The sequence below is a fragment of the Canis lupus genome, chromosome 34 (genome assembly GCF_003254725.2).
Source record: "Canis lupus dingo isolate Sandy chromosome 34, ASM325472v2, whole genome shotgun sequence".
In the NCBI taxonomy this organism is placed as follows: Eukaryota; Metazoa; Chordata; class Mammalia; order Carnivora; family Canidae; genus Canis; species Canis lupus.
In genome coordinates, this window is record NC_064276.1 from 21,785,477 (window position 1) to 21,801,227 (window position 15,751).

The following is a 15,751-nucleotide window of genomic DNA, read 5'->3' on the forward strand; positions in this document are numbered from 1 at the left end:
CTTCAAAATAGTCTGAAATAATATACTATTATTACTTTAAGAAAATGGTGTGTGTGTGTGTGTGTGTGTGTGTGTGTGTGTTGAGGTAAACTATTTTAAAAAAGAAACACAACTCGATGAAAGTTATTTTCTTTTATTTGGGGCAGGAAAAACTTCTCCGGGATGTGAATGGATATCTCTTTCTCTCAGTGGAGACGAAGAGTGAGTTCTAGGTTAAATATAATCAAGGAATTTCCCTGTCTTTGCTATTTGAGATTGTGACCACAACAGGCGGTTGGCTGAAAGGGAGAATGGGGGGGGCAGGGGGGAAGGAGATGAAAAAAAAAAAAAAAAGCTCCAGAAGCAGTTGCAGAAGTCCTCAAATCAAATCAGTATGCAGATACAAGGAAACATTAATTAGCTGGAGCAGGATGGACACTCATCAGCTCAGTCCTGTTATAAAAGTCCAGGCTGCTGAAATTAAACTCTGATGCCATTCATGCCAGCCTCCAATCACCAGAGACCAGAAGTTCAGAGATGCCTCCAAGTTGCCAACAAGTGTGGCCACTCTACCTCCAGGACTCTAAAGCCTTGGTAGAGGGGAAAGGACAACTTTGGAGAGGATGCCGGGCTGGTAAGAATCAACTGTTTCTGATGTTTTCGTCACTTGCTGAATCTCATTGGCTAAAATCAAGAAACGCTCCGCCTCTTTGCAAATGTGTGTGAAGGGGGAAGTGTCTAAACTTCTATGTCTGATAGCATTTGACCCTATTGCTTCTAGCCTCCTGGCTTTATATCTGGATATACACAGGTATATGTGTATGTGTTCTAGAAGTGTTCTCCATCTGTTGATTGTCAAAGAGAGTTGAAGGAAATGAATTGTGGAACTTCCCGGTGTGCCACCCTTCAGTACTGTCCTGACCCATACATCCAGCGGTGAGTTGAAACGTGACGTAACTTCTATCAAAACTTAATTGGAGTGCCTGGTGTATTATGAGTGTTTCTGCTGTCTACAAAGAGCAACCCCTCCTTGTTTATGAGCACAGTGATATTATTGCGGACTTTTTGTGAACTTAAAGTGGTCTGTGGGCATCTTTCTAATTTCCTTTTTGATTTCATGTCTGGATCTACAAAGTGACAAAGTTGGAAGACAATCTTCCTATGATTTCTTTAAAAAAAAAATCACACCATTTGAAGATATTTAAAATCTGTTATTTGCCTTGCTCAGCGGTCACCCACCCAAGAAGAAGAAATTTCATTGGACAGGGATGTAATAATCTATGGACTGTCTTCAAGTCAAAATAAACACAGAATTATGTTGATTTATACATTAAAAATAGATGAATAGCCATTGTTATCCTAACAGATGGTGGCTTGTCATTTTGGCTCTAAGAAATATTTTCTTCTTGATTTGTTTCATAACAAACATCATCTTTTGACAAGTCTGAATTTTGAAATTTGTGATTATACTGAATTTTATGTTGATAGAAGGGAACATTTGCCTAGCCCTAAGAGGGAATATTAGTGAGTGTGCACGATATGTGTGTATGTGTTTCAAATTAGAGTTTGCTATTTTTAAACTGGTAAATGAAATCTGAACAGTGTTTTTCCAGTCATAAAGTTATGGGAGATATTTAAGTCATATGTAGCAGTGTGATGTTGTTAATTTAACAGCATGTGATTTGATGTTGGAATTTCATACTTTATTTTATAAGACTAATGAGAGAGGTCCTCTGAGTGTTGAAAATGGTGGGGTTCCAAAGGGGTTAACTTGTCATTCACCACCGATGCTTATTGGAACCTCACACCAGAAGTAGAGTGGGCTCTCTAAGCAGGGCTCAGTTACTGTCACATTGCCTAGGCAATTATGGAAGATGTGTGATCTTTCTTCATTAATATGACTTGTCACCATGTAGGCCACTAATGTGCACTATGTCGACTTTGTTCCTCTTCCTGTGAGGTCTCTGGTAGGCTGAGAAAGCAGAAGCAGAAAAGTGAGGCAGAAAGGTATATGGTGGAGAAAGATAAGAGAGGGACAAAAAGGAAAAAAAGAGAGAGAGAGGGAGCAAGAGAGCTAGAGGGAGCAAGTTTGTGTTCTTCCAGGTTGAAATGAGAAATGTGAATGGTGATCTGATTCCTGCCTTGCTGTCTGCCACAAATCACAATGTTAGCAAAAAATAAAGGGCTCTGGAGTTTATGTTCTCAGGTAACTTGCAAATTAGATTTCGTTGGAGTTGGGGATTGGGTCAATAAAGAGCAAAACACCGAACATTTTCTAGTTCTCAAAATTATTTCTCCAGACTCAAAATTTTCTATTCTACTAAAAATCTTTTGGAGTGGTATTCTAAGAGCATGGTTCTGATGAAATATTAGCTATATAATGCTTCCCTTACAGACATCTTTTTTAAAGTAGGTACTTGGATCTACCTCAGATCTAGTAGAAACTTTCTTCTATTGACTAGCAACCCACACGTCAACCCTGTACACCCCTGTCTACAGGCATTTCAAGTGATTGATGAGAGAAGCGTGTAAATATAAATAAATAAGAAAACTGCTTCTCATATTGTCCCAACAACCTGTTAATTCCTGGAACAAAAATCATCTGCTTTTGACATACTGTAAAATTCAAAATATTAATTGTACTTTAAAATAGTTTAATAAACTTTGTTAGCCAAGATTGTGTACTCTCCATTTATAATGAAAACTTGCAAATAAACTAAGGAGCCAAAAAATGCTTGTTGATGAGCATCTATTCTGTGCAAGGCACTGGAAATAGCAAAATGAGTAAGATCTGGCTGTAATATTCATTATTTAACTCTATGGTGCTTAATATATTTAATAACAGATATATTCTCCTCAAATATTTTAACTGTTTTACCACATATTTAAAGACTAATTATTACTATTTTCCTGTCTATACTATTTAATGAATAAATGAGTAAGTGGATTATCACTGTAAGAAACCAACAATTCTGTGTATTGTCAAAGTAAGAATAAGTAATAGTCTCTTTAATGCCTAGTGAGTGAATGGGTTTTGAGCTGCTTTTTCTTAGCAGACAAACCTTGTAGTTCTCAGTTTACAAAATCTATTTTAAGAAAGACCAAATTTAATCATTCCATAATCATAGTCATCTACATAGTTAAATTTGTCTTTTTTCCTGACCTTGTCTTTAGAAAGAAGTCATGAAAGGGAATTTTCAAAAAGGGAAAGAACAGAATATCTTGTTATTTTTAACCCCAAGCTACCTTAATGCAGAGCTTCCTTTTATCACAGAATAGACTAAATGAGAGATGCTATTATCATTTATTACTGAATGTCAATGCCATTCCCCAAAAGCCAATGTTCTATGATAATCATTCTCTCAGCTAAAATTGAGATTTCACCCTCTGTTTTTATTTTTCCATTGCACCTAAACATATGGAAATAGTATACATTTAGTTGTGCTTTAGTGTTGATGCTAATTTACCTTAGTCTTTGCAAAAAGATTTTCTGATGATCAAAAGAGCATGAAAACTACAGAGCTAAGATTTCCCCTTTGATGATATTGACCATTACAAGGAAGAAGAAAAGGTGGGGAAAATCACAAGTTGAACCTTTTTATTGCTAACCAAATTTTAACAAAAATATCAAAGCATAGGTGAAATTACGCCAGATCAATAAATAAGAGCCAATGAGTAAGTTATCATTTCCTTAAAAATGAAAATTGTAAACAATGAATCCTGTTTATTTTTGTATTAGGTGAAAATTCAAAATGAACCTAAAATCTAGCATTTTAGAATCTAAATCTCCATTAGTTTATTGTTGGGTAATGATTCGGGCCTTCTTTCATCCCCCAGTTTTTAGAATTGTGATCTAATTTTTTAAATAGATTTTTAAACTAACTCTAAAATATTAAATCTTTTCAAAATAGAATTTTGAAAATAAACCAAAGTGATAAAAATGAATCAAGATTAAATTTTGAAATATGATAGCTGAGAGCTACAGATAAAACAAGACCTTTTACAATTTGAACCACTTGCAAGATGATTTTGTATTATTTTTGCCAGTCACCCTCTATTCAAAAAAGCTCAGAATGCTAACATGTCATATGGCTGAGTAAGAAGCATTTCCTGTGTAAATTACTGATCGATTGTGAATTTTATGCTTTGCTAGGTAAAAGGTCAACTTTATTAAGTATGTTTTCTAAATATATCTGAAAAGGAAATGTGGTGACAGAACTTATAGTGGAACATCACTTCATTTATCAGAGAAAATCACATAAGGGCAGAGGTAGCTCTGTGTTGGGTATCCTCCGCTGGCCTCTCCACATGCTTCCTCCGTTCTTCTTCTTGTTCTGCACCTCTGAAAGCTGATTTTTATTTTTATTTTTTAAAAGATTTTATTTATTTATTAAAGAGAGAGAGAGAGAGCAAGGCGGAGACACAGGCAGAGGGAGAAGCGGGCTCCATGCAGGAGTCTGATCTGGGACTCGATCCCGGGACTCCAGGATCACACCCTGGGCCAAAGGCAGGCGCTAAACCACTGAGCCACCCAGGAATCCCCCTGGAAGCTGATTTTTAAAGACTGCACTGACAGTTCCTTTCTCCTCTGGTTTCCTCTTGGGTTAGAAGTACATAGAATTAGGGTATATGTTTCCCTGGCCACTTCCCTCTTGAGTTTTCTACTAAAGGTTGCAGGTCCTATCAGATGCCCTTGCTGTAGGTCCAGATGTTCTGAGTTCAAGTAACTGGTCCCTACCCTCCCTTTCCTTCAAGCTTAGAGATGGTAACTATTCCTGGCCACTACTAACTCTAACAAGCCATGTACTGTCCCTTACGCCTTGGAAAATAGTCCCTTCATTAAGCTCTCCACAATCACTCTTTTTTTCAAGTGCTCTTACTCCTGTCAGGATCATGGCAAGTACAGAAAGTCAATATGTGCCCATAGTGTTGTTTATGCACACACAAAGCCTTCCAAAATTGATATAACATATAATGATACAACTTCTGTTGTGACATAAAGGATGTATCCATTCACTGCAGTGAGCAAACCACTTTTTAGTAAGGCTAATCCATCCATTTCAGCCATCTCCATAATCACTGTTTCTCTAGAACAAGCCAATATGCAGCAGTCTGTATATGCCATTTCTATCAGTACTTGAAGCAAGGCAGAAGGCAGGAAGAATTGGCTCATAAAGAAATATGAAGGGACAATTTATCAACAGGGACTAATGTATCCATCAGCTGTAATCAAGAGAAAATAAAAAACTACTTTAAACCCTTAAAATTTCACGAGAATAAGTTCTAAAAGACTTTTATGATCATTTGTGGTTAGTCCAAAGTATGATGTATCATAATTCTATATGCTACTCCTGGGCTGTAAGTGCATTTAAATGGCAGAGAGGTAGGGAAGTGTGTTAGCTGAATGCGCATGGAACTTGTCAAAAGATCTGAATAATAGTCTTAACTCCACCACTAACTGATTATATGACCTTCGTGAAACCATTTAAGCTATTTAAATAAAAGCTTCCTCATAAAGTAATTAGGGATTACAACCTCTGATCTACTCTGCACAGTTGGGACTTGGAGAATTATATATGAACCCAACAGAACTCTGAAAAGCATTCCCTTAGTGTACTCCTCAGACTTACTACTAAATCTGTAGCACACCAGGAAATGGGAGATTCCTTTCCAGTAATAATTGTGTCCTCACGTGGACATACCTTAAGTTCTATTTTGCTTGATATCATCTTTAAGAACAACAATTATGGGTCATAGTATGATGTTGGCTTATCTCTCTCAATGTCTATACTTCACAATTCAAATTGGGAAGTCTGAATCCCAGAGGGGTTGAGTGATTTTTTTCCCCAAATCACAAAACAAAATAGTAGCAGAACCAGATCTAGAATTTAAGTTTTATGATCCAGTTCAATGTTATTTCTACCACAGCTCATAATATCCTTTTATTAGGACTGTATAGAATTTTAACAAAGTGTTTTCCAGTACCTTATGTATCTGATCCACCCGGGAGGTGGGCAGGTGTGGTAGGCAGAATAATGGACTCTAAAGATGACCAGATCCTAATCTCCAAAATCTGTGAGTATGTTCTATTACACTGCAAAGGGGGATTAAGGTTTCAGATGGAATTAAGACTACTAATCTGCTGACTTTAAAATAGATGATTTTGGATTACCCATGTGGGTTCAGTGTAATCATGAGAGTCCTTAAAAGTGGAAGTTGGAGGGAGAAAAAAGAGTCAACGATGTGGTGTGAGAACTCAACAGATTTTGAAGTTGAAAGGGGATCATGAGCCAAGGAAGGCTGGCACCTCCAGACACTGAAAAAGGCGAGATAACAGATTTTCCTCTACAGCCTCCAGAAGGAACGTAGCCCAGCCAACACCTTGATTTCAGTCCAGTGAGACTTGTGCCAGGCTTCTGACCTAAAGAACTGTAAGACAATGCATTTGTATTGGCTTAAACCACAAATTTGTGGTAACTTGTTATATCAACAATAAGAAACAAATCCACTGGGTAAATGATTTTTATCCCAAATTGTAGATATGATAATGGAAACTATTTTTTTGTTGTTGTTATTTGTTTGGATTTGTTTGTTTAACTAAAGGATGCCAGGAACTTATTGATTTTTTTTTCAATTTTTCAATTTCTTGGTGCTGGGTAGGGATAGTAGATTATATGTTAGTATAATCCTAGACTCAAGGAATCTAAAGTAGAATTACACACATGGAAGTAATACAATGAGGTTTGAGGAAGGGTAGCAAGCATGTGCCGAGAACTGCAAATGCAAAGCGCCCACCCCAGAGGCAGCAAGTTCAAAGGATGATTTTTATTTATAGCATCTGTTAAAAATCCTCAACATGCTTTCCACAGAGGTATATTTTTATTCAAATTGTCGATGATAACTGATGCCCAAGGTTGTAATGCCCAACTTCAGATTTAGGAAAACATAGTAATAGGCATTTTCACTTCCAGTGTTGTCAGGAATCCAAAGAGATGTTACATCAGTAGCCTCAGACTATGATTTGATAAGTCTAGGTGGAGCCTTGGGATTGCACTGCAAATAAAAACAAACCATTTCATTTCATGTAATTCTCAGACCACTATTGAGAAAAACTGCTCTAGACCTTCTGATGCTGTAAGTTTCCCAGTTAATTTGAGGTTTACAATTACTTTGATACCTCTCTCTGGGAAATTGAGGGTGAGGAGAAAGAATGCACAACTAAAGCTTTTTTTGTTTTATCAAGCACCACAGATGATTCATTTGTTTGCACACTCCATTTTGAGACCACTATAGTGAGGCAAACTTGCACCTAGGGTCCCAACAGAAGCTTATAGAAAGGTACCCAATGATATGGACAACAGACATATGCCTTCCTAAAGGAGACTTCATGTTCTCACTTTTCTTTAGAGCCAAATGGATTGTGAGATTAAAGTGGCAATTTTCAATCTGTTTCAAGTCAAGAAAGCCAAGTTTCTGATTAGCTGTTTTGCAGCTCAAATTTGTCCTGACAGAGTTCCTATCTCCTCTAAATAACTCACCAAGGAACAGTCCTCAAGCAACAAGTGATGGATGGATAAAGCACTATAATTATGATCAAAGTCCAAAGACTTCAGTCTATATAATTATGCACTTGCCAACCTCTGAAAGTCACTTTGTTCCATTTAAAATAGGATGAGAAATGGACATGAGGTGATGTGAACTTATTGGTTAGTCAAGGTTTTGGAAATGACAGTTATTACCATGTCGGTTTTACCTTAAGCCACAATATTTGGGGGATAATTTAAATGGAGAGAATTGTCACTCTGTTCTTATTGTTTGCCTTCTAGTCTCCCTTTATATATAAGTCTTTATTATGAATTAGCCTCTAAGTTCAGAAAGAGTTAAGGTAAAAGAAAAAAAATGGAAGGCTCAAAATCCCCTTGCCAATTTCAAATTTCTGGTACCTTTTTCTCTTTTTCAAATGAACAAGCTTATTTTGTCAAGTTGAACAGAAAACACCCTTTCTCACTTTCCATGAATTTTGTTAACTCTCTCATAATTGAGGGGAAAACCAGCATTACTATGTTGCTAAAACTGATAAAGCATTTTGACTCAAGAAGTACAAAATTGGATACTGGTTTGATTAATTTAATTAACCACATGGTTACCTAAGGTGGATTTTTTTCTTAAAGACTTTATTTATTCATTCATGAGACAGAGAGAGAGGCAGAGACACAGGCAGAGGGAGAAGCAGGCTTCACGCAGGGAGCCTGAAGTGGGACTTGATCCTGGGTCTCCAGGATCACACCCCCAGGCCGAAGGCAGTGCTAAACTGCTGAGCCACCTGGGCTGCCCCCTAAGGTGGATTTTTAATGTCAGCTTTGTTACAAATGGTAGTGTAGTTTGAAATAAATAATAGAAAATACACAAATTCACAAGGGTGATAACACTGAAATAGACTTGTTGACAGCATTTAACCTGCTTGCCCCATCATATCCTGACATTTTATCAAGGTGGGCAATTTTTAGACCTTTAAAAATACCAAGCTCTATGGGAGTGTCTGGATGGCTCAGTTGATTAAGCACCTGGCTCTTGATTTTGGCCCAGGTCGTGATCTCAGGACATCAGGCTCTGTACTGGGCATGAAGCCTGCTCAAGATTCTCCCTGTAACCCTCTCATTCTCTCTCTTAAAATAAAAAAAATAATATGCGCTGAGTGAAATAAGTCAATCGGAGAAGGACAAACATTATATGTTCTCATTCATTTGGGGAATATAAATAATAGTGAAGGGGAATATAAGGGAAGGGAGAAGAAATGTGTGGGAGGTGTCAGAGGGGAGACAGGACATGAAGATTCCTAACTCTGGGAAATGAACTAGGGGTGGTGGAAGGGGAGGAGGGCGGGGGGTGGGGGTGAGTGGTTGACGGGCACTGAGGGGGGCACTTGACGGGATGAGCACTGGGTGTTGTTCTGTATGTTGGCAAATTGAACACCAATAAAAAATAAATTTATTATAAAAAATAATAATAAAAATAAAACAAAACAAAAACAAGCTTTATGTATTTTATCTGAAATTCATCATAGGCTTTTCTTCTTTATTTTTTTCTGTTTCAGCCAAACTTCTATTTTTATACTTGAATTTGATAAAGTCATTTATTTCTTAACTATGCAAATACAATAAACATAGTATATTTATCAAAGCTTTCACTGAGAAAAATCTCCTCCAGCTTTTCCATAATATTGATAACTTTGTCCAAAGAGAAAGTGCTAATAAGATGTGTTTCCATTTTCTTTTTCTTTTTCACACTTTTGTTATCTCAGAGAATGAATTAAAACCTTCTGCTAGACTCAGTTTTCAAACTAAATTTTGAGCAATCTAAACACTTCTAGTCAAAATGAATTTTTTTCAGCATCTTAATTGATACTATCTGATGGGATAAAGATTTGCACCTGTGTCAATGATTTTTTACTATTCTGTAGAGGCTGATGTGGATCTAATTGAGATTTCTTCACTAAAAGTTGGCATATTCATGAATCCCTTATCTTAAAGTTAGTACTGGCAAGTATAGGTCATCCTAGACGTTGCATGTGTACTGATGGGCTTTCTAACAGAATCTCATGTAGAATCAAGTCTCACGGAGCACAAGCCTTCAGGGTTGTCCTCTCTATTAATGCAATATCGGCCCTTCTATCTGCCATTCAAGGTACCACTTTATCTTCCTACATACAATCTATATTCAATTTTATCTCTAATTCTTGAATCCTTCAAAGCAATAAAGTAGAAAGCTTCTTATTTTGTTTTTTTTTTCTCTCTCTCTCTCTACTTCTCTTTCTTTCACAGAAGCTCTGGTTTTCTTTGCTTCTTGGGAAGACAGAATGTATATGAAAAAGCTAAAAATATCACAAAGCACTTTTCTTTTTAACCAGTCCAAGCTTCACTCTGCAAAAGTGAAATTGGGGCATTTTGTAAACAAAAAGTAAGAAATTGTGATTGTAACATATCCAAAATAAAAACACATAAAGCTGATGTACAATTTTGTTTTTGTTTTTTTAAAGAAACTGATTTTTTTAATATATAGTTTATCTGAATTGGTAAGCACTTTTTTTTTGGTAAGCACATTTTTAAAGAACATTTGTATTTACATTTTGTACATTAGCTCAGTAATGTATAAAAATAAATTGATAAATACTGCTGGTTTGGATAATCAGGAATAGAACGAGAAAGAATAATGTTTTAAGTCATTTAACATTGTAAACTACAAAACTATCCAATTATGTTCAGCAAATATTTAATAAATCCTGGATTTTGGATATATGATAGGAAATTTAAAAATTCAGAGATTTTTAGTACCATTTTTACTGTAACAAAACTAGTTCTAGAATCATTCCTCTGGAATCAAGGAAGATCATTGAAGCTCAGGAGGAAGCATAAATGCTAGAACACTTTCGGTATTCTCAGATGAAACATTCAGATAAAGGTACTCGTGACTTGATATTAATGATATCAAAAATGATTTACAAGACACATAACACATTCTCAATAATAATGGAAGCCAACAAGGAAAAATGTAGCAAAACCGTTGTTTTGTAGCTCCGTAATTTTTTATACGTGGAAGTCAAAATAATTAATGTTTTATTCATTATATAAATTATATAGTAATTTTTAATTTATCATATATTTTTGCATTTAACATAAACTACATAAGGATCTCATTATTAATGCAATTTAAAATATTTATTTCCTTTTTGAGCATTTAGGTTGATTATAGTTTTTATTAAAATTTTTTTTAAGATTTATTTACTTGAGATAAAGCTTAGAGAAGAAGAGGGAGAGAGAATCCAAAGCAGACTTTATGCTGACTGTGGAGCCCTACTCGGGGCTTGATCTCACAATTTCAAGATCATTACCTGAGCCAAAACCAAGAGTCAGCCAAGTTACCCTATAATTTAAATTTAAAAATTTTAAATATTATATAATCATCTTTCTTTTGAGTTATTTCCTTGGGATCATTCCATAAAACAAATATTTAAGGAAACCAAACTAATAATACATGTTCAATCCATACAAAGTGCCATGTAATTTACCTGAATCACTTTACATAATATATTTTTTAAGTAAGTAATAACCCAATTTGCCAACAAGGAAAAATTGCTCAGGGAGATAACCAATTTGACCAATGTGACTAACTAGTAACTGCCATCTAAGAAGTGAGAGGGTTGACAAATAAAAGGCAGTGTACTTTTTCAAGTTCCTGGAAAAAATTACTATTTTAAAGGACATGACAATGTATTTTGCCAGAGTCCTAGCTTTGGTTATTACTATTTTTAAATTTTGCTAATTCGATGGCTGTAAAATGATGTGGTTTTAATGAGCATTTATTTATTAACTAGGGCAGTGACAGGAACTACAATTACTAATTTTTAAAACCTCAACTTTTGATACTGTATTTTTAGAAAATGATGGTGAGACATAAGGCAGTTGAGTAGCTAATATGTATTGAATTATTACTGTGTGCCAGAAACTACTCAGCATTTTGTATATTTAATTTTACATATTTACTCCTCAAACCACCTTAAGATTTACTGGTATAATCAACTGCTAACCAATTAGGTAGTATAACATTTAAGAGACTGGATTTTGGGGCCAGTGTGCCTTGGTTCGGATTCTCTTTCTGCCAGTTGTTAGATCTCCTAACTTAATCTCTTTGTTTCCTCATGTATAGTAGCATCTACTTGACTGGAGTTGTTTGAGAATTAAGTGAATTAATTGTGTAAATGGCTTAAGATAGCATCTGGCCCATGGTAAACACTCTTTAGGTTGTAGCTCTTATTATTCAGATTCCATAGATGAAGAAATTGAGTCACAGAGTGACTTGTCCAGGTTAAAAATAGCTAGACACTGGTGGAGATGAGTAGGGTCCTGATTTCTACAACATTATCCTTTTATGATCAGTACTAAGTTAACACTCAATTTTATGGAGGAATGGTTTTGTCATGTCTTGTCTTTTTTATGCTTAGAGACCATAAAACTAAACATTTAACATTTTACAAAAACAGTCTAAAGAAAGGATATGTTACCAAGTATCTTTTGTACCATAAATACAACCCCAGAGAGCCACATTTGAGGACAAACTTTTCTACAAATGCATGGTGTGTGAGTGAATGAATGAGTGAGTGAATGAATGAAACCCTTGCTTATCACAAATAATGTGTTATGTTCCTCTGTGATATAACATAGAACTTTGTTTTTATCTGATGGCATTTATATTTGCTTAAGTAAGCTCCTAATTACTTCAACTACATTTAGTCCCATACATAGCGGGTATCAATAATTATTAAACTCCACTGAAATGTTTTTGCTGTATATTTGTATATTTGTATTCCCTCTCCTTCTGTCCTCCTTGGCCTTTCTCTATCTTGATACATGATTTTAGACCAAGTAAAAGACCATATAGAAGATATAGGTGGGTAGGAACCCAACCTATCGCAATTTTCCTCCTTGAAACAGAAGTAAATGTTGGCCAAAAAGCTGAAAAAATTAAGAAAGGCAAATGAATCTGGTTTGAGACTGGAGATGGTTCCTGGCCACACCTATCATTTACTCCCTGATAAAATGGTTTTGGTCATCATGTCAAACCACATGAGAATGTGTGTTGGGCAGATGCTGCTAGAAAGCAGAGGCAGCTTGAGTCTGAAACAGGCTTCACTAGTCACAAGGGAGGGGAGTGCCATAATTTTCATTGCTCAAGAATTCTGTTCAGTCTCCACCAATGGGAACCCCGAAATGAAACTGTCAGACTGGGTAACTAATGCTACTCTTGGTGGCAGCAGCCTATGGATCCTTTTCATTGGATGGAGACAGACTATAAATTTGTCTAGCACTTTGTCACTTCTAAGAACTCCAGAGGTCATAACAGACCCTAATGTTCCACCTCAGCCTGCAGGTGGTAGTTTTTCATGCACAAAGAGGAAGGTATTATAAACAGATACCAATCTAAATGCTAATGTGATTCTTCAGTTTCAGATTTTATTCTGGACTTTTTCTTAATTAGTAATGCCTTAAAATTAGGTCATTGCTGGGGCATAAAAATTTTCTAAAAATGGGAGTATCGGTGCTAAGACAGTGACTTGTTTTGTATGTCCATGTTCTGTGATGCGTAGTTAACCAAAGGTACTAAATATAACCTATAATTTCAACAACCTCTCTCTTAGAGGGCGCAATTCAATAGGTCCTCCTCTGGTGGCCTCTTTAGGAACACAATGCAAACCAGAGGGCTGATGGAAAGAAATGATTCATTGTGTTTACCAAGAAAGCCATACTTGGCTTGCTCTCAGGAAACTGGCCTCCCTTTAACCATCATCCTCTTATAAGGTACAGTGACCTGGGCAGCAGTGTGCATACAGCCCCCCTAGGAAGGTAGAAATCAAATTGTCTTAAAAAAAAAAAAAAAAAAAAGGTCTCTATCCTTCCTCTATTCTTTTGCTATATAAGTTTATAAGAATAAAAAAGTTAACACTAAAAATAATGAATTCCCAAATAAGTGGACTAAAGGATATGTAGAGTTTTGAAGATAATACTATTTATTTCATTTGCAATAAATATATTGCTTTTTTATTTTATAAATAGAAATAGCATATAGCATAATGTTTCAAGTGTATAGTGATCAACACTTCCATACATCACCAGATGCTCATCACACCAAGTGAGCTCCTTAATCCCCACACGTATTTCACTCATCCCCTTACCCACCATCCCTCTGGTAACCATCAGTTTGTTCTCTATAGTTAAGAGTCTGTTTCTTGGTTTGCCTCCCTCTCTTTTTTCCCTTTGCTCATTTGCTTTGCTTTTTACATTCTGCTTATGAGAGAAATTATGAGTTATTTGTTTTTCTCTGACTGACTTATTTCACTTAGCATGATACACCAGCTCCATTCTTGTCATTTCAAATGGCAAGATTTCATTCTTGTTTGTGGCTGAGTAATATTCCACATCTTCATGGCTAAAAACAACAACACAAGAAACAACAGGTATTGGTGAGGATGCAGAGAATGGGGAACCCTCTCGCACTATGGGTGGGAATGCAACTAGGGTGGCCACTCTGGAAAACAGTATGGAGGTGCGCCATGTTAAAAATAAAACTATCTAATGACCCAGTAATTGTACTACTATTTACCCAAGGAATACAAAAATATAAAAAAAAATTTTTAAAAATACGAAAATATTAATTCAAAGGAATACGTGCACACTAATGCTTCTAGCAGCATTATCTGCAATAACCAGATTATGGAAACAGCCCAAGTGTCCATTCGCAGATGAATGGATACAAAATATTACTTCTTTTTTCAAGAAATTGATAGTAAGAGACCCAATGACATCATCTGCATGTCATAATTAAGATGCTAACAGATTTCTGCATGCAAAGATTAAATAATTTCAAAGTTCTTTTATAATAGTACTTCTTCAAAGGCATATTATTATGATATGCTACTCTGAGAATAATATTCTCTGAGCAGTGAGAATACGTAATTCTATAATTTTAAGTAAAATATATTTATAGTAAAGTTTCAATTTTTTATGCACCTCTATGTTCATTGCAGCATCATTCACAATACCTACAGTTTCAAATTTTTAAGGGGAAGAAAAAGGTGAGGATGGAGAGGAGAGTATGAAGAAGAAAAGACTTTCAAAAAGAAGTGTCATGGCCTCTTATTTAATTGTAACTTGACCCCCTTCCCTACATACATCCCTTTGACAGAGTGAGTCCTTCAGTTCCTTACTATGCTGTTTGGCCCATGTAACATCTTTCAAAATACTACTTTGTTTACTTGTTATATTTACAGTTTATCTGTCCATAGTGGAAGTTAAACTCTATAAAGGTGGAATATTTGTCTTGTTTCTGCCCTGATTTATCCCAGACACCTAGAATAGGGCTAGGCACATGTGGGTGTTCAGTAGATTACTGTTGGCTAATGAGTTACAGAGAAAGAGCTAATAAAAATTCCCTAGTCACTATTACTTATATTGTTTTTTCTGATACGATATAATTTCTTTAAAATGAGTGGACACAATTGTACTGGAAAAAAAGAGTTTCTCTTTCATTAGGAAAATAAGGCTTGAAAGAGTTGGATGAGTGAGCCAATGTCACAGAACAGGTCAGTGGAGAAATCAGGACTCAGTCACCATTGCTCACAGTACAGTGTTCTTCCCGCTAAACTTGGCCACCTCTCCTGTTTATAAACTTGGACATCTTGTTTGTCCAAATCCCTTATAGTTGTTCAGGGTTTTATCATGTTAAACCCTTTCACCTATAGGATTTGAGCCATAGAGCTATTATTTCCACTTTATAGGTAAAGAACCTGAAGGAGGAGAGCTAGTGACTTGACAAACATCACACAGATGCCTACTTGAGGGCAAAGGTAGGATTAGACTCCTGGAATCTAATCAATTGCCTTTTGTTATTAGATATTTTTCTCTTGCAACTGTTAATTTTGAAAAAATGTACTAAATACCATCCATGTGCCAAGCCCTATTCCACACTCTGGTGAGCAAAAAATTGTCACTGTTATCATGGAACTTATACCTTCAGCCCACAAATAAACACATCATATGTTGAGTGGTAGAAACTTTCCGTATAAAAATGAGACAAGGTAAGGGGTATATAGAGGGAATGACAGGTTTGGAAGAAGTACTATATTAAATACATGGCCATCTTTAAATTTTCCTAGATGAAGTGACTTTGAGTGGAGATCTGAAAGGAATAAGGAGGGAATCTGGGAGAGAAAGAGAATCCC

General features: G+C 35.8%; 1 protein-coding gene across 5 annotated transcripts in view; it reads left to right on the forward strand.

The window, feature by feature from the left end:
- Positions 1-365: 365 nt before the first annotated feature.
- TP63 (tumor protein p63) overlaps positions 366-15,751 on the forward strand; it is a 218,428-nt gene continuing 203,042 nt past the window's right edge. For 2 of the 5 annotated variants that reach the window (XM_035710336.2, XM_025425342.3), the window contains exon 1: positions 366-915. In XM_035710336.2, coding sequence (XP_035566229.1) covers positions 854-915 — 62 coding nt within the window. In that variant the 5' untranslated portion in view covers positions 366-853. The remainder of the gene's footprint in view (positions 916-15,751) is intronic. The other 3 variants (XM_025425341.3, XM_035710337.2, XM_025425347.3) reach the window with 3 other exon arrangements.